The sequence below is a fragment of the Monodon monoceros genome, unplaced genomic scaffold (genome assembly GCF_005190385.1).
Source record: "Monodon monoceros isolate NGI ecotype Baffin Bay Population unplaced genomic scaffold, NGI_Narwhal_1 Super_Scaffold_10, whole genome shotgun sequence".
Lineage (NCBI taxonomy): Eukaryota > Metazoa > Chordata > Mammalia > Artiodactyla > Monodontidae > Monodon > Monodon monoceros.
Window position 1 is genome coordinate 56,691,967 of NW_021703766.1, and position 27,806 is coordinate 56,719,772.

General features: G+C 44.7%; 2 protein-coding genes across 6 annotated transcripts in view; one reads left to right on the forward strand and one right to left on the reverse strand.

Moving 5' to 3' along the window:
- Positions 1-2,323, reverse strand: part of ZNF550 (zinc finger protein 550) — a 34,548-nt gene extending 32,225 nt beyond the window's left edge. Inside the window, exon 1 of the mRNA XM_029209803.1 lies at positions 2,183-2,323. Coding sequence (XP_029065636.1) covers positions 2,183-2,209 — 27 coding nt within the window. The 5' untranslated portion in view covers positions 2,210-2,323. The remainder of the gene's footprint in view (positions 1-2,182) is intronic.
- A 9,941-nt stretch (positions 2,324-12,264) lies between these two features.
- Positions 12,265-26,502, forward strand: LOC114887793 (zinc finger protein OZF-like). Of its 5 annotated transcripts, XM_029209691.1 has the most exons (6): positions 12,265-12,525; positions 13,169-13,205; positions 13,538-13,641; positions 15,620-15,658; positions 17,600-17,726; positions 19,028-26,502. In XM_029209691.1, the coding sequence occupies exons 4-6, from the start codon at positions 15,626-15,628 to the stop codon at positions 20,542-20,544; spliced, it is 1,677 nt and encodes a 558-aa protein (XP_029065524.1). In that variant the 5' UTR covers positions 12,265-12,525; positions 13,169-13,205; positions 13,538-13,641; positions 15,620-15,625; the 3' UTR covers positions 20,545-26,502. The 5 variants fall into 5 exon arrangements, with proteins under 5 accessions (XP_029065524.1, XP_029065515.1, XP_029065505.1 ...); XM_029209682.1 differs by having other exon boundaries at positions 12,265-13,345; XM_029209672.1 differs by having other exon boundaries at positions 12,265-13,345; positions 13,538-15,658.
- The last annotated feature ends 1,304 nt before the right edge of the window (positions 26,503-27,806 follow it).

Sequence of the window (27,806 nt, forward strand, 5' to 3'; positions counted from 1 at the left end):
TATATATATATATATATATATATATATATATATATATAAAGGAACAGAAGTGGGAATTGAACATCCAGCCAGAAAAAGATGGCACAGAGTTGCCAGAAGATGGGCAGGTGGGAGCAAGGGGTACCTTAGCTAGAATTAAAACAGCTAGGAAAAGACTGTCCTAAGAGGTGACAGTGATGCACAGGAAGGGTGGGGAGAGATAGTCCTGCAGAGATCTGGGAACAGGGCCCCAGATGAAGGAAAATGCAAGGGGAAAAGCTGCAAATTGGGCAGGAATTTTGCAAGTTCAGGACCTCCTGGCTGACTGCGGTGAGTAAGGGAAGAAGGGGAGAGGAAGAAGCATGGAGGAAGTCATGGGGCAGATCCAGTACAGGCCTGTGGGCCACAGTGCAGGAGGTTGTACTTATTATAAGTGTGATGGGAGCACCTGAGTGGCTGACCCATTCATTCATTTAACCATTTATTGAGTGCCCTTTACAAGCCCAGGCTGTTCTAGGTCTTGGCAGAGAGCAGCAACAGGCGCTCATGGTCCAGGGCTGGAAAGAGATGCTAAACAAGTAACGATATAAATGAGCAAGACAATGTCAGAGGGACGCAAAGATTCCAAAGTCAAGAAAATAGAGTTTCCCTGGTGGTGCAGTGGTTAAGAATCCGCCTGCCAATGCAGGGGACAGGGGTTTGAGCCCTGGTCCGGGAAGATCCCAAGTGCCGCGCGGAGCAACTAAGCCCGTGCACCACAACTACTGAGCCTGCACTCTAGAGCCCGTGTGCCACAACTACTGAGTCTGTGAGCCACAACTACTGAAGCCCACGCACCTACAGCCTGTGCTCCACAACAAGAGAAGCCACCGTAATGAGAAGCCCGCACAACCCAAGGAAGAGTAGCCTCCGCTGGCCACAACTAGAGAGAGCCTGCATGCAGCAACGAAGACCCAACACAGTTAAAAATAAAACAAATAAATTTTAAAAAGAAAGAAAATAGAGCGAGAAAACAAGAGGTCACTGTCTGCTTTCGACAGGGCACCAGGGAAAGCCTGTTTCAGCACAGCACACTGGAGTGAGTCTGAAATAAAGTGAGGAAGGAGCCAAGTGAATGGGAAGTTAACAAATAAGACAAGTCCTGACAGCGATCAGGACTATGAGGGTACTCAGAGCCACGGCTATGGAATTACCCAGGACCTCTTGTGTTTTCATGTCCAAACGGACACCACACTCCTGCACACTATCACCACTTACCACTATCACCACTTACCATATGTAACTGAGCCTCAAATAGGAAAACAGATTCAGTGGGAAGCCAGTTCCACTGGCTGTAAACTGAAAGACAAATTCCTTGGCCTTCTGGGCGCCCTGCCTGTCCTGACACCCTTTCTGTCCTAGCAGGGCTGCAATCCCCAAGCTGCTGCAGGCTGCTCCTGCCTCTTCCTCACCCCAGCCCTTATCTTTGTAGAGGTTACACAGCTGGGAAGCCCAAGGGTCAGATTCCCCCAGGGATGAGCCTCTAAGATCAACAAAGGCTTAAGAGGCACCTCCGTGGAAAGAGAGCCAGAGTGATGCTCCCTGCACCGTGCTGTACTCGGGGGGATACACGTTACCTATGTGGTTTTTCTAGTTCCCTCAACCCAGTTGGAGGAACTTTAGCATAAAAGCCAAGGACAGGGACTTCCCTGGCTGTCCAGTGGTTAAGACTCCGCGCTCCCAATGCAGGAAGCACGGGTTCCATCCCTGGTCGGGGAATTAGGATCCCGCATGCCTCACCACGCAGCCAAGAAAAACAAAACAAAACATAACCAAGAACAGCAGGGAAAGCTGCTCAAGGTCCTAGACTCGGGAAGAGGCGGGGCCGCAACACACAGAAAGGTCTCCGGACTGTGCGGCCTGCGCTCCTCCCTGCGGGTCCTTCCACGCTACCGGTATGGGGTCAGGGGGATTCGAGAAGCCACATCTCTCCCTACCACACAGCGTCCCACTCACTGACTGACAGAAATGGGACCCTCCGTGTGAAGCCCCTTACCTGGATTCCCACCCGAAGCACAAGCGACCCCATCCCGAGGCTCCGACAAACAATACCCTGGGGAGGACAAGGTGACGACTCACAGGACACCACCATCCTGCACAGCAGCGCGCCTCGGCCACGTGGGTGGGGTCCTAGCGGGCGGGGCCTGGCGCACCGTCCACTCACCTGCGCGGGGGTCACCAGCGCCGCCATCGCACCGCGGGGAGCGTAGGACCACGTGAGGGCGCCGGAGACCGGCGGGTCCAGCGGACTTAGCTGACCCTCCCCCAGGTCGTACAAAGGCGCAGGAGGGCCCTCCAGGCTGTCCTCCCCGCTCCGTCCCGACGACCCGGGTAGAAGTCACCTAAGATAGAGACACAACTGCCCCATCACGAACAAACGGCCTCCCTGGCGACACAGGAAGTCCCGCCCCTGACAACGCGAGCCACTAACGCCCGTTTTCTGTGACGTCATCAGAGCGGCGCTCACAGCCATTCCACGGAGCATAGTCTTCAGGGTAATGTAGTTCTTGTCCAGCATCCGCTCGGAAATGGGAGTCTGCTCCTTGGAGCCAGTGTCCCAGAGGCGGGAGACTGGAGCTGGCAAAGGGCCTACAGAGGCTCCAACGAAGGAGGCGAGGCATTGGATGTTTCTAAAGGGGACACACCCAGTTTCCCTGTTGTGTTTCCTTTATCTTGTCATTTAAGATGCACCTAACTGAGCAAGTGGACATACTGTATGGTAAACTTTTTAAACTTCGTATTCTGCTGCCTCCCATCGCCACAGTCTGTGAGCACCCCGCCCAGATGACTGAGTACACCAGAGTGATGAGGCTGTGGCACCTGACACAAGCTCCCCTTGTCCTCCCTTGTGCCCTAGTGACATTACAAGGCACCAATGAAATTCCCTCATGACATCTGCCTGTGTACTCCCCGCCCCCCGCTGCCCGACCTTGTCTTGGGGGCCTCTCTCTCTCTGTCTGGGCTCTCCTCCTGATTGGTTGAGCCTGCTCCGAGGATATCATGATATCACGCAGATACAAAGTACCTACAGTCATAGATGTGAACTAATAAACTTTATCTTGCTACTGTTCAAATACATGCAGACTGAAGTTTCACAGTTCTGTGCGTTTCAGCGTGTTTGCTCAGGGTCTAGAGAGAACCGACTTCACACATGGCCATTACTAGGATGTTGCAGAAGAAGAGGTTGGGCGTCCCTTAAACAGGTGGACAATAGAAAATCTTTGCTTTCTATAAATGTTTAAATAAATTCATGAAGATCTTCAAAAGTATGTTTGGGGGGGCTTCCCTGGTGGCGCAGTGGTTGAGAGTCCGCCTGCCGATGCAGGGGACACGGGTTCATGCCCCTGTCGGGGAAGATCCCACATGCCGCAGAGCGGCTAGGCCCGTAAGCTATGGCCGTTGAGCCTGCGCGTCTGGAGCCCGTGCTCCGCAATGGGAGAGGCCACAACAGTGAGAGGCCCGCGTACCGCAAAAAAATAAAAAAGTATGTTTGGAACATATACAGAAGATTTATTTTACAAAAAGTGAAAGTGCTTTAACATAAATTATAAATTTAAGTGTATGTTATTATCCAAATATCTTCATATTTATTCTGTCCCTTCTATTTTTTGAAAACATAATCCCTTTAAGGGGAGACATTATATTGTAGACTCCATTCAGCAAGCAGGAGCCCAAAGAAAAACCTTGATGCACACACTGCAGTGTCACTAAGTCACAATATGCCTGCTTTCAATAGTTGGCAACCAAAATATATTATCTTATTACTCTCCAACTTCCTATAGATCAGAACTTTAGAGATAATTTTGTTAGCGTCAGTGTATGCATTCAAGGTGAGACAGGCTGTGACCTGGGACCTGGGACCCTTTGCTGCAGTGCTTGCACCTGGATGAACATCTCCTCAAGCAACAGATACAAAGAAACTACAAGGGACTAAAAATAACTGTGTACATGTGCTTTAGGGCAAATTATGAACAGCAAAATACAAAAGACCAAAAACCCAACTGCCACTTCTGAGGTGTCGGAAGCAAGAGCAGGGTACTGTGCATGAGCCCTGCACAAAGCACCACCAAGGGCGTGGGCAGACCACCTAAGCCATGCCTCCGTTCCAACCCTCAACCCTCCTCTTACCCTCACCCCATTTAAGGGACCAGCTCACCCCCACATCAGGGAGCAAGCAAGGGAAACTGTTACTTGCTTTTTTGCTCCCTAGTGCTGCAGCATGAGACCCAGCAAAGTCTTGTCTGAATTTCTTGTCTGGCCTCTGATCAATTTTGATTAAGGAGGCCAAGAACTCTGGTCAGTAACAAAGGGATAAGAAAGAAAAGATTTCAGCAAGGATCATGACAGGGGAAATGGATGACAGCTGTAAGGAGGTCCATAAGGAAGTAGATGATGAGGCATTCTGCCTGCTTCCCACACAAAATAATTCATTCCTGCATGGGTACACCTCAGTGTTTCTGTTGAAACCCCAGCAAGCCCAGCTAATACATATATATATATATATAATACATTTATTTATTTTTGGTTGTATTGGTTCTTTGTTGCTGCACGCGGGCTTTCTCTAGTTGCGGTGATCAGGGGCTACTCAGTTGCAGTGCGCAGGCTTCTCATTGCAGTGGCTTCTCTTGTTGTGGAGCATGGGTTCTAGGCGCACAGGCTTCAGTAGTTGCAGCACGCGGGCTCAGTAGTTGTGGCTCGCGGGATCTAGAGCGCAGGCTCAGTAGTTGTGACGCACAGTCTTAGCTGCTCTGCGGCATGTGGGATCTTCCCAGACCAGGGCTCGAACTCGTGTCCCCTGCATTGGCAGGCAGATTCTTAACCACTGCACCACCAGGGAAGCACACAGCTATATTAAAAAATACATATATTTTTTGGATGTGGACCATTTTTTAAAGTCTTTTATTGAATTCGTTACAATGTTTCTTTGTTTCTGTTTTTGTTTTTTTGGCCACACCACAGGGCATGCGGGATCTTTGTTCCCTGAGCAGAGATCAAACCCATGCCCCCTGTAGTGGAAGCTCCGTTTCTTAACCATTGGACAGCCAGGGAAGTCCCTCAATTTGTTACAATGCTGCTTCTGTTTTATGTTTTGCATTTTATGGTCCAGAGGCATGTGGGATCTTAGTTCCCTGTCCAAGGATTGAACCCGCACCCCCTGCATTGGAAGACAAAGTCTTAACCACTGGACAGCCATGGAAGTCCTTAGCCCAGCTATTTTCCCATTTATTTATTATTTTTAAATTTTATTTATTTATTTTTGGTGGCGTTGGGGCTCTGTTGCTGAGCACGGGCTTTCTCTAGTTGTGGCGAGCAGGGGTTTCTCTTGTGGCGGAGCTCGGGCTCTAGGCGCACAGGCTTCAGTAGTTGTGGCTCACGGGCTCTAGAACATGGGCTCAGTAGTTGTGGCGCACTGGGTTAGTTGCTCCGAGGCATGTGGGATCTTCCCGGACCAGGGATCGAACCCGAGTCGCCTGCATTGGCAGGTGGATTCTTAACCACGCGCCATCAAGGAAGTCCCTATTTTTTCCATAAAATATTTCTAACTCAATTTCCTGAAATAGATACTGCTATGATCTCAACGTTTGTGTCTCCCTCAATTCATATGTTCAAAACCTAATGCCTAACGTGATGGTATTAGGAAATGAGGCACTTTGGGAAGTGGTTAGCTCATGAGGCCTCTACTCTTATGAATGGAATTAGCGTCCTTGTAAGAGAGGCCCCAGAAATTTCCCATCGCCTCCTGTCATGGAAGGATATAGCAAGAAGGAAGGCTGTCTATGGACTAGGAAATGGGCTTTCACCAGATCTGCCAGCACCTTGAGTTTGGACTTCCACCTTCCAGAACTGTGGGAAATAAATGTCTGCTGTTTATAAGCCACCCAGTCTATGGTGGTTTCTTATAGCAGTTTCGAATGGACTGAGACAAATACAATTAATTTTTAAATATGAGACTTATCGGAAAAGAAGAGCAACTTAACTAAATGCTATTTCCTACTAGGACACTGGCTGCCACAATCACAGTCTGAGCATGTGTGCAAAAGGGGCATCTTACCCCCGAGAGATAAACGTTTGTTATTGTTTGAGGAGGATGATAGTGCTCCAAATAATTATCCTGAAAATTGCTGGAGTGAACAGATCTAGCTCTTTCCTCCCTTTTCTGTACAAAATGTATTTTGAGGTAGCCAAATAGAAAATTATGGAAAAGTTTTCTTTATACAGGATTTCTAGCTAAGAAATGCAGAAATAGCAATAGAAGTAGGTACAAATGTTTCAATAGCTTATAAAATAATCAACTACCCTGAATCATCAGCGCATGAAGACAATGGATCAAAGATGCATGGCAAAATGATGCCTGTAGAGAAACACTCATAATATTGGAACCCCGTTGCAAAAGAGAGACACCCAGACATCTGAACAGGCTTATGTGACACATAAGAAACAGTCACAATTTCTCAGCACTGTGTGTGGAGTATTATGACCAAAGGCTGAATCTGGATTTCAAACTTGTTTGGATGACAGGACTGTTCACTGAAATTGGGGGGAAAATTCTGTTATTCATGATGAGCTCAAGGTGGTTTGAGATAGTCAAGAGAACCTGGAAAAGGAGATGGGAGAGCATTATAACAGACTCATCTGGGACTTCCCTGGTGGTCCAGTGGTTAAGAATCCGCCTTGCAATGCAGGGGACATGGGTTCGATCCCGGGTTGGGGAACTAAAATCCCACATGCCGCGGGGCAACTAAGCCTGCGTGCCACAACTGGAGAGCCGCTTGCTGCAACGAAAGATCCAGTGTGCCACAACTAAGACCCGATGCAGCCAAAAGTTTTTTTAAAAAGAAAAGAAAAAAGAAAGAACAGACTCAGGATATGAGTTAGGGCTGAACAGGGACACTTACTGGCTGGCTGAGCAGCGTGAAGAAGGACTAAGAGGGGAGAGGCCACAACATGGCAGGGAAGCCAATCCACTCATTTTATGGATCCAGATTCCTTCCTTTATAGTCAGATGTGAGAGAGACAAGGCCAAATATCATATTGGTATTTCTAGGGCACAAAGGCAAGGGAGACACAGTGCAAGGAAAAGCCTCTGATAGTCTGATGGACAAAGGGGTGGGGGGAATGAATAAAATGAATGAAGAATGTGGGAAATGACGGGATGCGGAGTATAGTAGAGAGAGTAATTTCAAGGGGAAGAAATATTCCTTTTCTCCTGAGCTGGGAAGACAATCTACAAGAAAACGTACATCACTATTATTCATTATGATTCATATTATTACACGGATAATACAAATAATTTATTTTTGTTGATCCCCTTCCTATGAGGAAGGCACTGTTCTATGCACTTCTGTGCATTATGTCATTACACCCTCAAGCAACCCAAAGCCCCAGAAATGATTATCATTCTATTTGTCAAGAGCAAAGTGAGAATTTTTAAAAAGTAGCTATAGCACAGGGAACTATATTTAATATCCTGTAATCACCTATAATGGGAAAGAATCCAAAGATATATGTATATATGAATCAGTTTGCTGTACATCTGAAACTAATACAACATTGTAAATTAACTATACTTCAATTTAAAAAAAGAGTAGTAGACTGATGAACAGAATATTTCAGATCCATTTAATTAGATTAATTAGAAAACGACTCCAGCACGGTGAGCTTCACGTTCTCAGCATCCCATGAGATTGTAAACCAAGCTCATTTTCTTATCTCCTCAGGAACACAGCAAACCACACGTCCCAGTCCTGGCACCCAGGTGTGGCCTCCTGTCAATGGCATAAGAGTGGAAGGGATGTCTGTGTGCAAGTGGTTATGACTACTGCCCTCCTCTCTCATTGCTCCTATGCAAACAGGATGGTGCCAGAGCAGACTTAAAGCCAGATGGTGACAGGAGAAGGAACCTGGGTCCTTGAACAATTGTGCTCCCCAGAGCTCCATTCTGACCCACACTGGACCTTGAGGTGAGCAAGAAACAACCAGGCCCCCAACGAGGCCACACTGAGGAGTTTCCCACAGACATCCAGAGGCAGGAGTTCCCTGCCTCTGGATGTCTGTGGGAAGCTCCTCAGTGTGGCACACATCCAGTCAGCTCATGGTTGTCCTTGTGTACACATACTTTGGTCTCCTTATTCAGGAACATGGTTTGCACCTTCATCTTACAACGTTAGGCATCTCTTCCTGTGGGCCTGGCCCTAAATGCTTCTATTTTGGCTTTTCCTCACAGCCTCCCCATGAAGCAGTGCCTCACAGGCATCATTTTCCATAGGATGAAATCAACTCTCAGGGAGATAAATGTACTTGCTGAAAGGCAGGGATCTGATGAGCAGCTGAACAAAGTTGTACACCAGGTTGGCTGCATCTGGTGTCTGTAATGTATAACCACAAAGCTATGCAGCACTGCTCCAGAATGGGCCAAGTCCTGGCACGATGGTGATCTCTACTTAAAAAGACAGAAATATCATCAACCAAAGAAATAAATTGATTATTTGAAGCTTAATCAAAAATAAAACTTTGCTGTTCAAGAGACAGTTAAGAAAGTGAAAACTCAAGTCACAACCTGGGGAAATATATTTGCAAGAAATATACGTGATAAATGACTGATTCTCAATTTATAAATAGTCCTTATACCAATAATAAAAAAAAACACAATTTAAAGTATTTGCAAAAGTTCTGAAGGTATACATCACCAAAGAAGTATAAATGGTAAAGAAGAAAATGAAAATATGCTTCTTGTCATTAATCACCATTGTAAACACAATTTAAAGCCATAGTGAGGTACTACTACACACTCATTTGAATGACTAGAATTCAAGAACAGATAATACCAAATTGATAAAGATGTGAAACAGTTACTACTCTCATATATTTCTTGAGTGAATAGAAATTGGGTGACTTCCCTGGCGGTCCAGTGGTTAAGACTCCACGCTTCCAGTGCAGGGGGTGAGGATTCAATCCCTGGTCCAGGGACCTAGATCCCACATGCCGTGCGGCCAATAATAGTAATAATAATAGGGCTGCCCTGGTGGCGCAGTAGTTAATAATCTGCCTGCCAATGCAGGGGACACAGGTTCGAGCCCTGGTCCGGGAAGATCCCACATGCCGTGGAGCAACTAAGCCCATGTGCCACAACTACTGAACCTGCGCTCTAGAGCCTGTGAGCCACAACTGCTGAGCCCGTGTGCCACAACTACTGAAGCTGCGTGCCTCGAGCCCGTGTTCCGGAACAAGAGAAGCCACTGCAATGAGAAGCCCAGCCACCGCAACAAAGAGTAGCCCCCTCTCGCCGCAACTAGAGAAAGCCCGTGCACAGCAACGAAGACCGAATGCAGCCCCCCAAAAAATAAATAAAATCATAATAATAATAAATAGAAATCGGTAATTAACTTTAGAAAATACAACTGTACTCTTTTGAGATGGTATATATATACATATCATATGATATACACAGTAATTTCACTTGCAGATATATCCTTAAGAAAAATTAAATCATATAACTCAGAAACACTTCTGTGGAAATAGTCACAAAAATAGCAGCTTTATTCATAAAAGCCAAAACACAATATAATATTTGTGACTTTACTTTTATTTTTCCCCATCATGTGCTAAAATATCTAAACTAATCCCAAGATAGAGTGGCTCATGCTACATCTCAAGTCCCCATGCTGGAACCTACCTCAATTTCTATTTTTTGTAAGTATTTGACTCTGTCAGAAGTGGAAACCTAAGGCCACCCAATCAGAATACGCCTGCTCAGCTTTAGTTTTTCACACCCTAGCTCCAAAACTTCCCTGTACTCCATATAAGAAAAGTTAACCCACGTACGACCAATCAGCAATTGCCTAGTATGATTTCCTTGTCCTCAAGGACAGGAATTTTGTGTAAGTAATCTGTGCATTCTGAATGGCTCTTTGGAGCTCCTTCCTGTTTGCTACACTGGATGATTCCCAGTTTGTGAATAAGTACATAAAAGACAACTGGATTCCAAAATTAATGACTCTGAAATTTTCCCTTAACACATATGTCAAGACTTTTTTCCTTTTTTAAAAAAGATAGATTTCTATGGCCCAAATATGTGGGTTTTTTTTTTTTTGCGGTACGCGGGCCTCTCACTGTTGTGGCCTCTCCCGTTGCGGAGCACAGGCTCCGGACGCGCAGGCCCAGTGGCCATGACTCACGGGCCCAGCCGCTCTGCGGCATGTGGGATCTTCCTGGACCGGGGCACGAACCCGTGTCTCCCGCATCGGCAGGCGGACTGTCAACCACTGCGCCACCAGGGAAGCCCCAAGTATTTTTAATTCAATTTTATATTCTACTCTTGAATTTTTAATTTCTTTGCTTCCTTTCTTCTTGTTTTTGGCAGGTATAGCAATGCTACTTAGAGCTATCTGACATGTTCCCTGATTGATATACTGGTTTATGTAGTGCATATATCAATAGAAAGTAGTTTTCGCATGAAGGGACATAGGTTTTAAAGTAAATGTATAATACTAAACACTACTGCAAGATAATTTTAATAGATACCCAATGCTAGTTTATGATATTTACTAACATCTTCAGTGTTACCAACATTTACTTACTAACGTCAGACTTACTGAGTCTCATCAATCTGATTGGGTTCATTTGTATTTGCATTTTTTCCTGTTGGAAAACACGGTTCTTTTATTTTTAGAAAATTTAGTTTCTTTCTGGTAATTCTAATCTCAAGTGGCATACAAGAATTTTGCCTTCACGGGTTTCAAATATTTCTCTCATTAATTTGTAGTATTTATTGAATTTACTTATTATTTACATATTAATGCTTAAAAAGTATAGGTGGCTCAATATCTTATGTGTTTTCTTCTTATTGCAATTTTTATGATTTTTTTAAAGTAAAAGAAACCTGCTATTATGATATAGTTTTTGTATATTCTGTGATCATTTTTACATATGGGTTGAGAAGTCCTGCAAGGCATACCAAATTAATAGTGCTGTGAAATGTGAAATAAAAAGGAGTCACTTATGTCAAGGGATTTTAACATGGAGCTGGGAGGCTATTAATTAGTGAACCTCCTGCACTTTCCCATCATGTGAAACCATGAAGTTTTTTTTTTTCTAACATCTTTATTGAAGTATAATTGCTTTACATTGTTGTGTTAGCTGCTGCTATGTAACAAAGTGAATCAGCTATACATATACATATATCCCCATGTCCCCTCCCTCTTGCGTCTCCCTCCCACCCTCCCTATTCCACCCCTCTAGGTGGTCACAAAGCACCAAGCTGATCTCTCTGTGCTATGCGGCTGCTTCCCACTAGCTATCTATTTTATCTTTGTTACCGTATATATGTCCATGCCACTCTCTCACTTCGTCCCAGCTTACCCTACCCCCTCCCCGTGTCCTCAAGTCCATTCTCTACGTCTGTGTCCTTATTCCTGTCCCCCTAGGTTCTTCAGAACCATTTTTTTTTCTTAGATCCCATACATATGTGTTAGAATACGGTATTTGTTTTTCTCTTTGTGACTTACTTCACCCTGTGTGACAGACTCTAGGTCCATCCACCTCACTACAAATAACTCAGTTTCGTTTCTTTTTAGAAAGCATAAACTTTTGATCTGGGCCAACCTGGACCTCTCTTTGCCTTTAAAATCTCTTGACTTTTATTCCCCAGCTGGACACCTTTTGGGTTGTCACTTGAATGTGTGTCCACAATTGCAAATCTTTGATCCCAAACAAATGTGTCATGCTTGATTAACGCCGCTCAGATTTACTTAGGTCCACAGTATCAACGACAGACTTCATTATCTAATTTTATATACTTATTCTCTTAGCCAATGATGACGAACTCAGGGATATTTAGTTGCATATAATTCCCTTTTTAATTTTTTATTCTAAAATATTATTGACTTGATTTTTCTAACTTGAAAATTCTTCCAAGATTTTTATAAAAACAACAACAACAACAGGTAATACTGTGGCTACTTTCAGCCTTTTCACAACTGGAATGCTTTTTTGCTAATCCTGTATCAACTTTTATGTTGAAAGGTTATACATAAAGGCTTTGCTGGGTCTACTTTGATGTGCTTTTAATTTGTACTTCCCTCAAGGACAAGGTGCATTAATGCCCTGGGGCTTTTCACATCACAAACCGGCAGCGAGGGGAACTACATTACCCAGAAGACTGTGTGGACCGGCCTTGTTCTCCTCTCCAATGAAGGCACCAAATTAAGGCTCTTCCGGATTTTGAAATAACCATGGGCGGGACTTCCGGCGTCTTTCTGATGGCGGTCGTTTGGCGGCTTTTGCTGCCGTCTGCAGGTCCCGAGGCTCTAGGTCACTCGGTGGAGCGGAGCTTAGAGAAACTGGAAGGAGCCCGAGCGGGCGCCGTCCACACTGCCCAGGAGTGAGCGTGTTGCGGAACCCGCTTCCGGGATTTTCGGCCTAGGTCTCCGCCATTATCCTGCGCGTCTCCTGGCACCACCGCGCCCACAGGGTCCTATGTCAACCAACGCGGTGCAGGACCCGGCCCAGGTGACTGGTCCGCCCCCTCCGCGCGCCCCCCCCGATCCTGACCCAAATCCTCAAGCCCCCAGGGAGGGTCTCCTGCTCAGGGCACTGGGGTTCAGTCCCCTGCTTCCAGAACTTTAGGTGTGCGTGTGTGGTAGTCCCATTTCTGACAGGATGTGTGACACAGTGTGGAGCGTGTTAAACGCTGTGAGCTTGGCCCGTGCAAAGCATTGGAGGTGCTCAAGAGCCGGGAGCATTCGGGAGTCCAGGACTTAGGCTTTCACCACATGGACATCAGTCCGCCAGTGACCTCCTCCCCCAGGGCAGGAGGTTCTTTCTGCAGGGACAGGGCATTTAAGGAGGAGTCAACAGACTGCGTCAACTGAGCCAACAGTCATCATTCTGGGAACCATGGAGGGTTGTGAATAAATCAGGACGACCCTCTGAGTTTTAAAGTATTTCAAAGGCTGTTCAGGGGAGAACAGACTGGGGAGGGGGAGCTGAGGGTGAAGGCAGGGAGACCTGGGAGAGCCTAGTGCATTCCACTCCAAAGAGTAAGGTGGCTTCTGGACCAGAGTGGTGCCTATGGAAGTTGCTGACCTGAAACAAACAGCCTGCACGCTATTTCACTTGCAAAGATGGGGTTTTTTGTTTGTTTTTATTCCAGAATCATCAGGGAATTGCAATTGGGGTGTGCAACCAAGGTGAGCTAAGACTTTTATAGAGATTAAAGAAGGAAGTTAGAAGGGCTGTAGTCACCAAAGAGTCCATCGCTTTTCATTGTCCAAGTCCTTCCCAGGAAAGAAGAGAGTCTTCTTCCTTTTGGATACTGTTATTGTCTCAGGTCAGTGAGGGCTCCCCCTTCCGGTGTGCCAACTTTAATTGAGGTTTCTGTTTATTAATTTTTTTACAAAGGAATTTAAGTAATAAGATTCCCAGTAAACCTTAAAGATAATTGGTAGGATTTCCTGGTGCTGTGAATGTGGCTCTGAGCTAAAGGACAGATTACAGTACATTAAAGGTTTTCTTTTGGCAGAGCATCTGGGAAGACTTGAGACCAGACTGATGTGAGAAGTCAGTTTTAGGGAGAGATTAAAAGCTGGATTCGGGACATGCTGTTTCTGAGATCCCAAAGTTGAGGTAACAATAGGAGCTGCTGGAATCTGTAATCTGGAATTGAGGGAGGAGGACACTGGCGGACTGATGTCCATGTGGTAACAGCCTAAGTCTTGGACTCCAGCCAAGACAGGATCTCAAATTTAGGAGGGAAAAGTTGTCACTCTTCTGTGCAAGGGGACCTCAGATGAAAGTAGAGAGACCTGGGGCTGGAGGGCAGGGCAGAGGGGGTGGGACTTTCTGAGGCTGCCTGAAGATGGGAGGGTCCTATGGTTCCAGGGCTTTCTGGGGAAGCAAGGGTATAAGGAGTAAGGAGCCTTACCTGGGATGGAGATGGAGAAGAATGTGTGACGTGTAGCTTCACGGCACTGAACACGCAGCCGACTGTCTATTCCTTGTGGAGCCAGAAAACTGTCAGCCAGGGTGGTGGAGCAGCTCAGGCCCAGTCAAGGGCACACGTGCCTCAGCTCTCCCAGGAAACTACAAGGTTAAAAATGTAGAGATTTGGGCTTCCCTGGTGGCGCAGTGGTTGAGAGTCCGCCTGCCGATGCAGAGGACACGGGTTCGTGCCCCGGTCCGGGAAGATCCCACATGCCGCGGAGCGGCTGGGCCTGTGAGCCATGGCAACGGGAGAGGCCGCCACAACAGAGAGAGGCCCGCGTACCGCAAAAAAAAAAAAAAGAAAAAGAAAAAGTATAGATTTAGCAAGTTAATCTTGTGTAAGCAAGTAATAACTGCTTAAAATGAGAATATATATCTGTGCTATAATAATATACATATGTTTAGGTTTTGTTTTGGGCTCTTCACCTAGAGCTCTGAACCCCTTGGAATTTCCTGGATTTAGGATTGTTTTTTGTTATTCACAACTAGCCTCTTTAATCACAAAGGAGTTTGACTTAGGGTGGGTCCCCTAGATAACCTCAGGATTGGACTGGTCACCAGGAAAATAAGGTGAATAGAAGGTTAAACTTTCATCCCCACATGGGACCTCCCAAGGATCAGGGGGGAGCTGGAGATTAAGTGTAAAAACTGCTGAACAATGAAATTCAAGGTTCCTTCAGATTGGTGAACACATTGAAATGGTGGAAGTGCTGGGAGGGTGGCATGTACTGAAAAGGCCTGGAAACCCCCTGCTGCCCTCCATCCCCCCAACCCTGACCTAGACGTCGCTTCCATTTGACTGTTCCAAAGTTGTATACATTACAGTAAACCAGAAAAATTAAGAAGTGTTTTCCTAACTTCATGGGTCATTTCAGCAAATTATCGAAACCGAGAAGGGGCTCATGGGAAACCCTGAATTTGTAGCCAAGTGAGACAGAAGTCCTGGTAGCCTGGGGACCAGGGGTCGGAACTAGCTTTTCAAAAGAGGGCAGTTTATGGGTTTGATGCCTTAAACCTGTGGATTCTGTCACTAAGTTCAGGTAGTGTAATAATAGGAATGAATTTTAGGGCACCATAGTGGTGTCATAAAATTAGATAATTGGTGGCTGAAAAAAGATACTTTGTCTCAGAAAGCCTTGAAAGACATGTAAGAAAAACCTAATTTTCAAAAACATTTATAGAAATCTTAATCCTGTGTTCTGTAATAGCTGAATCTTACCATGGGAGAGGTAATAATGCATTTGGTATGTACACATTATGAGTTAGACATCCTAAGTGTTGCCATTTACATGAAGACACTGAGACTCAAAGAGGGTGAGTGTTTCTTTCTTGCCACGCCCCATGGCATGTGGGATCTTAGTTCCCCAACCAGGGATGGCACCCGGGCTCCCTGCAGTGGAAGCTTGAAGTCTTAACCACTGGACCGCCAGGGAAGTCCCAAGGATGCTGAGTCTTTGTCTAAGGCTATCGAGTTGTCAAGCTATAGCTCTGAAGAGTGAGGATCTGAGGTCAGAGGTCAGCCTCAAATGACTCATGTCCAGGAAAAGGAAGGGAAGAAACAGCTCAGCCTTTACATCCTCACCATAATCACCTTTACCTCAGATACTCCCTCTTTTCACAGGTTCCCATGGTGGCAGCAGCATTTATGGTCCCTGGACAGGTAAGTGGAAGAAGCCCCAGTACCTACCCAGACATCATCGCTACCCCTAGTCCTGACACACAGATATAGGAGACAGTGTTGTCCTGGGATTGTGGGTCCTTAGGTCTGGGCCCTGGCATCATCTCAGGCACAGGACCATTAATCAAAGCCAGAAGTTGTACAGAGGTGTTCCCATGTGTCCAGTGGAGAAGGTCAAGTGGTGACATGTTCTTGGGCACAGCCTGGAGATGAGACTGAGAGGGGAGTCTTCAGGGAACTGCCGAACCCATGACATGGGCTGATAAAGACTGAGGTCATGAGTCATTTCTGGGATGGCAGCCTGAGGAGCTGGGCCTCTCCTGAGGGGGCGGGTCCATGACATGTGGCCTCAGAAGAGGGAAGTGATCTGACGCTGGGTCTGACGAGGCTGTTCTGCCTGCCGAGAGGAAGAAGACTGGGGGTGAGGGTGGAGCCGGGGGCCCAGTGGAGGGTACAGTCCTGGTGAATGTCGATTGTGACTGGATCCTGGCAATGGCTCTGTAGCAGGAGAGGAGGTGAGTCTCTGAATCTCGTTTGTGGTAGAGCTGATTTTCTGCTGTACAGGATGAGAGAGAGTAGTCTGACATGACCCCAGGATGTTTGGCTCTAGGTGACGGTGGGGACGCCATGTCTGAGATGGGAAGTCAAAAGTAGGAGTAATGGACAGAAGGACTGTCCAGAGTTCCTTGTCCCCAAGCTGAGTCTGAGATATTGCCGGGGTGTCTCGTGGGAGGTGTCAAGTGGGCCACTAGAAACACACACCTGGAGTTCAGGAAAGATGGGATTCAATCTTCAGGATTGAAGATACCCCTGAGAGGTGGATGGCATGCGGACCAGGTCAGATTACAGGCCCTCAGGTCATGTGTGGGTGCCATGAAAGTTGTAGGATAGGGAGGCACATGCCCTCCCTGGGCATGAGGACAGGGGTGGCTGTCATCACTAAGATGGATGAGGCAGTGCAGTGACCATGAGTGTGTGGGGGCCGGGAGTGGCCTCAGGGGAGGTCCTGGTCATGGCACAGGATTCGAAGGGGTGGATAAGGTATGGATTCAGAAGCTAAGCAGGAATGGAGGTCAGATGACAGGGAGGTAAGGCCTGGGGCATTGTTTCCCCTCCACAGGCTCAGAGTCTTGTGATGACTGCGGTTGGAGCCTGAAGAGAGTGAGACTGGACGACAGACCAGCTGAGGGCAGATGAGCACAGCTGGGACTGGGTCTTGGGCTGGGCTGGCGGGGGGCTGGGGGGCTGGGCTTGGAATGAGAGGAGTAGAGAGAGGAAGGGGTGAGTGGTGCAGGGTCAGCATGTGGGACACTGTGGAGGACGAGGACTCCGGGCATCTGAGCCCACAAGATGTCTGGGTGCTGACGTGGGAACAGGGATCAGGGCCATGTGGGGAGACAGAAAGCAGTACTGGGACCGCCTGTAGCAGTGGGTCCCGCAGAGGCCTGGGGAAGCACTGAGTGCTGGGTGGCACAAGGGGAACATGATGAGGTGCCGAAGGCCTGGGGCCAAGGTGGTGGCGTGGTGTGGGGTGGGGTTCATGGTCGGGCACGTGAGGGGGTTGTGACCCTGCAGGGCTGGGCAATGGAGAGGGAGGGAGTGTGAGCATGGACTCAGGGCCCTTGTCCCCAGGCTTTGCTCCAGGGGGCTGAGCACAAGTGTCATTGTGTGTGGTGTGATCTGTGTGATCTTAGGAGAGTCGACTCTGAGGAGAGTGGCTGGGGGTCTGTGTGGCAGCCTCAGAGTGTCTTGTGAGACTGCTTGTCTCCCTCTCTATTTTAACTGAATGACGTAACACTAGCAGGTTCCTGTGGCATCAGGGCCTGGTGTGTCCTCTGAGCTGGGTCACTGGGGTGGACGACCATGAACTGGGGGTCCTGGTTGCAGAGGCTGCTGTGAACTCACTTGTCCCCCTCATGACAGGGCCATGTGATCTTTGAGGATGTGGCTGTGTCCTTCTCCCAGGAGGAGTGGGGTCTCCTTAACGATGCTCAGAGACTCCTGTACTGTGACGTGATGCTGGAGAACCTGTCACTTATAGCCTCCCTGGGTAAGGACCCCTGTTCCCACACCGTTGCCCCGTATGGGACTCTGCCCTTCTTTTTGCATGGCTCACTCCATCCTTCCGAGCCTGGACCTTGGACATTGCTTACTTCCCCGATTTCCTGGCACTTGAGCTGCATTCCCCCACCCTGTTTGTGTTCAGCCCTGTACCATAGGCCCTGAAGCCTTTTACAGAAGCCTTTGGTCTCAGAGGCTTGAAGCCTGTCCAGCTGATGCCACTTAGCTTTGCCACTGCTAGGTGTGTTGACTGTTCAGATGTGTGCAAGATCCGTGTCACACGTTCTAACCCTTTTTTTTGCACTGCCTGTGTCAGGAATTACAGACACTTACATGGTCAGCATTTGTGGTCAACCCTAGATTATTTTTGCAAGACTCCTTAAGGTTCTTCTAGTGAAACATTTTTTTTCCTGAAATCTGTCATTGGTTGGTTCACTCTGGGCCAGTGTCTTTCTCCTAATGGCCCTATTTTCCTCTGAGGAGTTTGATCTGGTAGGGCTCATAGTCACCCAGCCTGAGCTGAGAGGTGGAGGCAACCCTGGGCACCTGACGAGGTAGGCCCCTCTCTAGTCATAGGACGAGGGTTAATTGCATCCTGAGCCTGGTGAGCAGGAGCTGTAGGAAGGCATGATATCATTGATGAGTTCTAATCCTACAGGGAAATATCCTTTGCTCTCTCCTCTTTCAGCGTCAAGACTCATCATGCTCATACTTCATTTCTTTCTTCCACTTCTCCCCATTTTGACACTTTGCCCACTTTTCATTTCTACTGTGATTTCTGACTCCTGTTTTCCACCTTAGTGTCCTCCAAAACTCTCCTTTCCCCCTGTCTGCACTGTTCTCCAATTTTATGTATTTTGTATATTGTATATGCATATCCTTAATGTATCATGAGAGGTACATGTTTACTTACATTGTCTTTGAACACTGATAGTCAGGTGTAATTGCATTTTCCTGGATTGAGACACACATTCTACAGAGCTGCCCCTTGTCACCACCAGAAAGTCCTGCTGAAAGCCATCTGCCTAGGAGTGGGTTGTTCTAGCCTCTCCTCCCGGCACGGCGCCACATCCTGGTATCCTGTGTTCTTGCTGGTTTGAGACATTTCCTGTTCTGTGACCATCAGAGACCTAGCATTGTACAGTATCCCCTTCTACCACTTGACCCTTCCTCCCTTGTTTTAATAACAAACCCATGGGCTTATACCTATATGTGTCATGCACAGATTTGTAGTGGACTCCTGTACCACCAACGTCTCCATACAGTTTATCAGCATTTTTGTGCTTTCAGGGTGTTGGAGTGCATTAGGTACTGAGGAGGCCGCTTCTGAACAATGTGTTTCTGTAGAACAAGTGACACAAGACAGGAATCCAAATCCAGACCTATCTATCCTGAAGACTCTTACTTCAGATATGGGTGCCCTGGTAGAGAAATATGTTTTGTACCTGGCTGAGCACCAAGGAGTGCATCCTGGGCTGAAACCGTCCTCTTCTGGGGCTTGTGGGAAAATGTTCACTTCTCACCTACAACAGCACCAGAAGCAGCCCAGTGGAGAGAAACACCTCAGAAGGGAAGAGAATGGGGCCTTGCTTGTGACGAGCTGCAAAGTCTTTTTACCCGACAATATGTTCACATGTGGAGAGATTGAGAAGGCTTTCTTAGGCAGCTTGGGCTTTCCCCAGCACCAGCCCTCCCACGATGGACAGCATCCAGGTAGAAGCAGGGAGAGCAGGGAGGTCTCTCGCCCTGGACAAGGGCATTACGAGTGCAGTGAATGTGGAAAAGCCTTCAGTAAAAAGTATAAATTCACGGAGCATCTGAGAGTTCACACTGGAGAAAAACCTTATGGGTGCAGCGAGTGCGGCAAATTCTTCAGACTCAGGGGAGGTCTTTCTCATCATCGTAGAGTTCATACGGGAGAAAAGCCTTTTGATTGTGGTAAATGTGGGAAAGTCTTCATCTACAAATGTAAACTTGTTCAGCACCAAAGAGTCCACACTGGAGAAAGACCCTATGAGTGTAATGAATGTGGGAAAGCCTATGCCCGCAAGGATTCACTTGTCCAGCACCAAAAGGTCCACACTGGAGAGAAACCTCATAAATGCAGTGAATGTGGGAAGCTCTTCCTTTACAGAAATAAACTTCTTGTGCACCAGAGGATCCATACTGGAGAAAAGCCTTTTAAGTGTACCGAATGTGGGAAGTCCTTCAGTTATAAAACCAGTCTTATTATCCACCAGAGAACCCATACTGGAGAAAGGCCTCATATGTGCAGTGAGTGTGGGAAAGCCTATGTCAATAAAAAAAGTCTTATTGTACACCAGAGAATTCACAATGGAGAAAAAGTTTATGGGTGTAAGAAATGTGGGAACTTCTTTATAAGCAGCTTTGCCCTCAATAAACACCAGAGTGTTCACACTGCACAAAGGCATTATGAGTGCAGTGAATGTGGGAAAGCTTTCAAGAGGAAAATCAGACTTGCTGAGCACAAGAGAATCCACACTGGAGAAAGACCCTATGAGTGTAATGAATGTGGGAAAGCCTTCAAGTTGAAGAATACACTTGTTAGCCACCGAAATGTCCACACTAGAGCAAAGCCTTTTCAGTGCAGTGAATGTGGGAAGCCCTACAGTAACAAAACAAGTCTTGTTGTCCACCAGAGAATCCACACTGGAGTAAAGCCTTTTCAGTGCAATGAATGTGGGAAGCCTTACAGTTACAGAACAAGTCTTATTGTCCACCAGAGAATCCACACTGGAGAAAGGCCTTATGAGTGTAGTTCTTTGTATGTAGCTCCAAGCTCATAAAAAAGAGGAAAGTTCACACTGGAGAAATGTCTTCTGGACTTATGTGTTCCTTCACTTGAGTTAATATCTAGCACCACAACTCCTGTGTTGTAGAGTAGGTGAACGTTTAACTTATGTGGGGTCAGTCAAACTTTTTTGTGTGTGTGTGGTACACGGCCCTCTCACTGTTGTGGCCTCTCCCGTTGCGGAGCACAGGCTCCGGATTCTCAGGCTCAGTGGCCATGGTTCACGGGCCCAGCCACTAAGCGGCATGAGGGATCCTCCTGTACAGGGGCACGAACCCGTGTCTCCTGCATCGGCAGGCAGACTCCCAACCACTGCGCCACCAGGGAAGCCCCAGTCAAACTTTTTAAAGTGGTAGTATCCTTTTACAGTCTTGCCAGAAACACCAGAACCCAAGTTCCCATTCTTTCCATTCTTACCAACACTTGGTATGTGCAGGGTTTCTAATTTTTGTGACATCGTAGGTGTATAGTGGTATCAAGTGATTTTAATTTGCATTTCCCTAATGACATGATGCTGAGTGGTCTTCCATGTGTTAATTTCCAGCCATATATTGTTATTGAAATTTCTATTCATTTGATTTGTTGTTCTAATTACTGAGTTTTGACATTTCTTCATGAATTATTGATTAAGGTCCTCTAATGGAAATACTTAGCAATACTTTCTTCCAGAATTGGTCTTGTCTTTTCAATTACTTTTCCAGAGAAAAAGTTCTTAATTTTAGTGTAGTCTAATTTGTCCATTCTTATACTTTTTCCCGTTTCCTCCTGTAACTTTTATGGTTTAGGGTTTTTATTGATGCAAAGGAATCATTTTCAATTAATTGTGGGAGTTATTTTTTAAAATATAGACACCCAATTGCTGCAGTGATACTGATTTAAAAGATGATACCTTTTCCGCTGAATTGCTTTAGTATCTTCATCAAAGGTCAATCATTTTTGTATATGTTTATTTCTGGAATTTCTATTCTGTTGCATTTATCTACTTTATTTATGCCAGTATTTTCATGTATTAACTAATTTGTTTTTATAGTATGTCTTGAAATCAAGGTTGTATACTCCTTTGACTTTCTTTTTTTCAGTCATTATAGCCTTTCTTGGTTCTTTGCTTTTCCATATGAAGTTTAGAATTCACTTTTCAGCTTATACAGCACAAAAAATCCTACTAGGAGTTTCACTGGGCTTGCATTTAGTCTTCAATTTATTTTTATTTTTATTTTTTGGCTGTTCTGTGCAGCTTATGGGATCTTAGTTGCCTGATCAGCAATTGAATCCAGGCCAGGGCAGTGAAAGCGCCAAGTCCTAACCACTGGACCTCCAGGGAATTCTCCTAATCTTTAATTTAGAAAGAAATACTGAGTGTCCCAATCCATAAACATGATACATCTCCTTTTATGTAGATCTTATTTAATTTTGGATGGAAATGTTTTTAGACTTCTTTTTATAGGTCTTGCATATGTATTTTCTAAATCTGATAATATTGTGAATGAGAATTTAAAAATTTTTCTTTGTGAAATGTTCAGTGCTAGTACACTAAGAGAGATATCAAACTACGGATAGAAGTGAGCCTTCTTAATCCTACAACATCTAGAAAGAGTTATTAGAAATACTATACCTTTGAACCATTATTAAACTATTGCCATTAGAATAAAAGGAGGGCAGCTGCTCATTGTTCTCTTATTCAGTATCATCCTGGAGTTCCAATTTCATTCAATACGAAAAAAAAAAACCGACAAAATAATGAATATGTAGCAATTGGAGAGGAAGAAACCACCTAAAATATATCCTCAGTTTTCATCTTCACTATGAATCCAAATATGGACACTCATTTTAGTGCCTCAACCCATCGTAAACTCATAATTGTTTCATCACCCATTCGCTGGCCTTCTTACTTCCTTAGGACCCATCACCTTCTATTACGCTATGCAACTTAATATCATAGAAGAACTGCTTATTTTATTTTTCTATCAAATACAGAGTAAGTTCCAGTAGGAAAATATGTATTTACATGTTGTGCACTGATACATTCTGTATTCCTAGAAACATGTCTGAAACACATATGGTACTTTTTTATTTTTGGCCTTACTGCGTGGCATGTGGGGTCTTAGTTCCTGGACCAGGGATCAAATCCTTGCCCCCTGAAATGGAAGTGCAGAGTGTTAACCACTAGAACGCTGGGCAAGTCCCCCATGTGGTACCTACTGACATCTTAAAATATGGAACAAAATGATAATGCACATTTAACATTCATTTGCACAACTGTGGGTGTACTTTCTAACTCTCCTCACCCTGCTTTTTCCTTCAGTTTTACTACCATGAATGCTCTGAGTTATAGGAAGAAATTATGTTTTGTGAAAAGCCTTTAAATCTACTAAAAAATCCCCAGTAGACATTTTAGTGGTTTCCTTCTCTCACTTATTAGATGTCAGGTGTGTGTGTGTGTTTTTTTTCCCAGATTCCAGTGGGATTTTGATTATTTCAAAAACCAGTTTTCCACCATCAATTTCTGCCAGTCCTCATGGATATCTATCTCATTAAGCACTTTTATTTTTTTTTAGTTTATTTATTTCTTTTTGGCTGCTTTGGGTCTTCGTTGCTGTGCGTGAGCTTTCTCTAGTTGTAGCTAGTGGGAGCTACTCTTTGTTGCAGTGTGCAGGCTTCTCTTTGGGATGGCTTCTCTTGTTGTGGAGCAAGGGCTCTAGGTGCATGGGCTTCAGTAGTTGTAGCGCATGGGCTTAGTTGCTCCGTGGCATGTGGGATCTTCCCAGACCAGGGCTCAAACCCATGTCACCTGCATTGGCAGGCCGATTCTTAACCACTGCGCCACCAGGGAAACCCTAAGTACTTTTAATAGCTCTGGATAATTACACAGTCTGAAATGTTTTTCTGAGTTTGTCTCCTCTCCATATGCAGACACTGTCAGTGCACTTACAGGTGACGTAATCACTTCCAAGGAGCAGATGACATCGTGGGGTTCTAAACCTTTATCTCAGGCTTACGTATCCCCATTGCACACTCAGATGCTGCCATGGCATCCTTGTTATGGGAGCAAATACACATTTGGTAAGTATCTCTTCAGGTATCTGATTCTTAGAAAATATTTTTATCAGAAAACTGGAAATTAACTCTAAAATAAATTTCACTTCCTGAGGTCAGGACAATAAAAAAGGAAAAACCTTATATAGGTTATATATATAGACATAAGACATAAGAACAAAGCCATAAAAACAGGAAAGGCATTTGCTGAGGAAACCAGAGGCATGTTGCCCCTCATCAACGTGCATCAGGAGTGCCTGACAGTTCCCTTCTCTCCTCAGTTGCATTGTTTTGAAACTTGTTTCACTGGCTTCTCACTAAACACACCGATCATAAACAGGGTTCACTGTAGAGGCTTCATGATAAGGTAGGTTGTGAGTAATAAGATAAAGAAGATGAGCTCCTACTCTGAGTAGATGCCTAGTGTCTGTCGTATCTGCTGATGAGGGGCATGTTGTGTCATGGAGACTTGAATGATGTGTCTCTAAATTTTTATCCTTGGTGAAAGGCTGTTCATTGCATCTCAAGTACTTGGATGTTCTCTTTATCATAGTAATCAACACTCTACCCTCTCAGGGCCTTGGCTTCCATTCCTCACCTATAAAAATGGATCCATTCTTCTGTCATCTGTATGTCTATCATCCACCTATATGTCTACCATCTATATATCTATCTCTATCATCTTTGCCTTATTGTGATTTCATCTCAATGACATGTCCCATTTATAAGATAATTTTCTTAAACAGAAAATAAAAATTTGGACCAGACATCCTCTTAGAAGAATGGAGTCACCCTGCGCTCAATGAGAACAGGGCATTTAATTTAGACCCTTCCTGTGTCTCTGCAGAACCTCTATGATCAGGGGAAGTTGTCAATCATTACTACCTGTGACTCACTGGAGGTCATTAAGAGTGGACTGATCCACAACCTAAGCAATGTCATGGTTGTTAGACTCAGATTTATGCACACTCCCAAATTCCCACGGGAAATTCTACTGGCACAAGTTTTTGTTATTTCACTTCATCTTGTGATTCTTATCAAGATTTCTGGTTCTTTGTTTTGTCCCTTATTTTGCTTCATTTTCTAGTTTTGTAACCTATTTTCATCACACTGGTGATATTTTTTACTTCAACCTTAAATAGTATTATAAAAATAATGTTTACTATGAATATTTTGAATGAACCCACTGGTGTATAAAGTTAAACTGAATAATGACATTGATACACTACAGTCCTCCTCCCTTACAAAGTCCGCATCCCAGGGAAGCAACACTTCACAATTGGTGAGGATCTCTCCAGACAGAAGTGACAACTTCATAGAAATATTTGATAAGATCTCAGAGAACACCCCCTAACCACTGGACCACCAGGGAATTCCCTCCCTTGGATTTTTTAATTGAAGTATTTATTGTGAAAATCAGTGATTCACATGTAAGGGTAATAATGCAGAGAGGGAGTTCCCTGGTGGTCTAGTGGTTAGGATTTGGTGCTTTCACTGCCGTGGCCCAGGTTCAATCCCGGGTTGGGGAACTGAGATCCTGCACACCTTGTGGCACAGAAAGGAGAGGACAAAGGAAGGGAAAGGGAAGGTAAGGAATCAGAGAGATCCTGTGTGTACTTTACCCAGTTTCCCCAATAGTAAGACTATATTATATCACAACAATGATATTGACGTTGATACTATCACCTGATCTTATTCAGATTCCTCTAGTTGTACTCAGGTGTGTGGTTTTATCCCTCTTTTTTTTTTAAGTTTTATTTTATATTGGGGTATAGTTGATATCCCTCTGGGTTAAGCCACTTTCTTTATCCTGGATATACCATCAAGGCAACACACAATCTCTCTCAATTTTTCTTCCATTTTACTTTTGATGTTATGGATTTTTAAGTTCCATTTTGATTGAGCATTGTTTGTTTAAACTTTATGGGAAATACTTAAATTTGTACAAACTCAAAAGTACAACACAAGGAAATTTCATCACTTTTGTTCCTGTCCTTCCAATCTGTTAAATCTCTGTCCCTATATTTATACTCTTCTACTTGACTCAAAAAACATGGTATATATACACTGTTATACACTGTTCTGGACCATAGGTTTTCATTTAAGAATACATCCTGGTAAGGGAACTCTTGACACTGTTGGTGAGAATGTAAATTGTTGCAGTCACTGTGGGAAATAGTATGATGGCTTCTCAAAAAAACTAAACATAGAACTACCATACGATCCAGCAATTCTACTCCTGGGTATATATCTGAAAAAAACCAAAAACACTAATTCAGAAAGATACATGCACCCCAATATTCATAGCAGCATTATTTACAATTACCAAGATATGGAAGCCATCTAAGTGTCCATCAAGAGATGAATGGGTAAAGATGTGGGGTGTGTGTGTGTGTGTGTGTGTATATATACACACACACACACAATGGAATACTACTCAGCCATAAAAATGAATGAACATTTACCATTTGCATCAAGACGGACGGACTTGGAGAACATTATGCTAAGTGAAATAAGACAAAGACAAATACTGTATGATATCACTCATATATTGACTATAAAAAATAAACTAGTGAATAAGACAAAAAACAGTCTTACAGATAAAGAGAACAAACTAATGGTTACTGGAAGGAAGAGGGTGGGGCAAAATAGGGATGGGGGATTAAGAGGTACAAACTACTATGTATAAAGTAAATAAGCTACAAGGATATATTGTACAAGAGAGAATATAGCCAATATTTTATAATAACTATAAATGGAGTATAACCTTTAAAAATTGTGAATAACTATGTTGTACACCTGAAACATATAATATTGTACATTCTCTCTCTCTCTCTATATATATATATATGTATGTGTATATATATATATATATATATATATGTATGTATATATCCTGGAGAAAACTTCACAGAGTCAGTTCTACAGCAATGCATTGTATGTGTTCCTGAAAACCACCAAGTTATGCAAAATCCAACAGAAAGTCACAAGGCCTATTGAGACCCTTGAAATACCTTCAGTAAAACAAAAAATAAAATGGAAGCCTAATATATGTGGTACTACAGTTTGACACGTTAAAAGTTTGAGAAACAAACAAAAAACATACCGTAACAAATATGGTCCTTGACCTTCATTCTATCGTTGGCACACGTGTAATTACAAACACTGGGCCCTGTAATAATTTATTTAAATAGTCCCCATCATTTCTGTTTAGTCAGTCTCTGTCTTCCCTGTAACATTTTATGGGGCATATTTTATCCTAAGCATAAATATGTCACTTCAAACTTTGAAATTAACTACCCTCAGGTATCTCCATATTCTGGTGTACATGGCCACAGCAAGAATTTCTGTGCTGTCTTGGTTTTCAGACTTACAGCTGTTGTCCAGGGGTTCCATCCTCAGCCAGACTTACAGCTGCTGTCCAGGGGTTCCATCCTCAGCAGAGGAGTCGGGTAATGCCCTTCAGTCAGCCCTGCACCTCCTCTTCCCTGTACTGCAAAAAGTGAAATCTTTTTTGGCAAGGCTGAAAGGGCCTTAAATATTGCATGGGAGACACTTTCTATGTTCCAGAAATGGTTTAGGAAATCTGGAAGGAACTCGAATTAAGAAACTAGACACTTTCAGGTCTGTACAATTAATGGGCACCAATCTAACTGCTATATATAAGTTTGCCTCCAGCAGGTTAATATTTCCCACAAATGTTCCCCTGCAACTCGTCCTGGAGACTGGGTCCTACTGAAACACTGGAAAACTAAACATCCAGAAGACCAGTCCATATTTGCTGGGCCAGACCTCATAAGGAACGACACAGGGAACAGAAACCATGCTGTTGAAGAAAACCATGACCAATATCATCCAAATCCTGGCTGGTTCCAGATCCCCTATACTGACTTCTCTGAATGGGCAATGAACCACTACAGATCTTAAGTTGCTTTCAGAAGGAAGTTACGAGAAAGAAATTAAGGTGAGGGACTTCCCTGGTGGTCCGGTGGTTAAGAATCTGCCTTCCAATGCAAGGGACGTGGGTTCGATCCCTGGTCGGGGAACTAAGATCCCACATGCCATGGGCCAACTAAGCCCGCGCACTCTAAAGCCCGTTCACCACAACTAGAGAGCCCGTGTGCTGCAACTGCTGAGCCCACGCACCACAATGAAAGATCCCATGTGCTGCAACTTAGACCCAACACAGCCAAGTAAATAAAATAAATAAAAAATATATTTTTT

What these genes read in the sequence shown, in the direction of transcription:
- LOC114887793 (XM_029209666.1), top strand. Translation starts at nt 12,493, where the DNA reads ATGTCAACCAACGCGGTGCAGGACCCGGCCCAG. An exon ending in CATTTATGGTCCCTGGACAG is followed by an intron (nt 15,659 to 17,599) that starts GTAAGTGGAAGA and finishes CCCTCATGACAG; the next exon opens with GGCCATGTGATCTTTGAGGA. An exon ending in GTCACTTATAGCCTCCCTGG is followed by an intron (nt 17,727 to 19,027) that starts GTAAGGACCCCT and finishes TTGTGCTTTCAG; the next exon opens with GGTGTTGGAGTGCATTAGGT.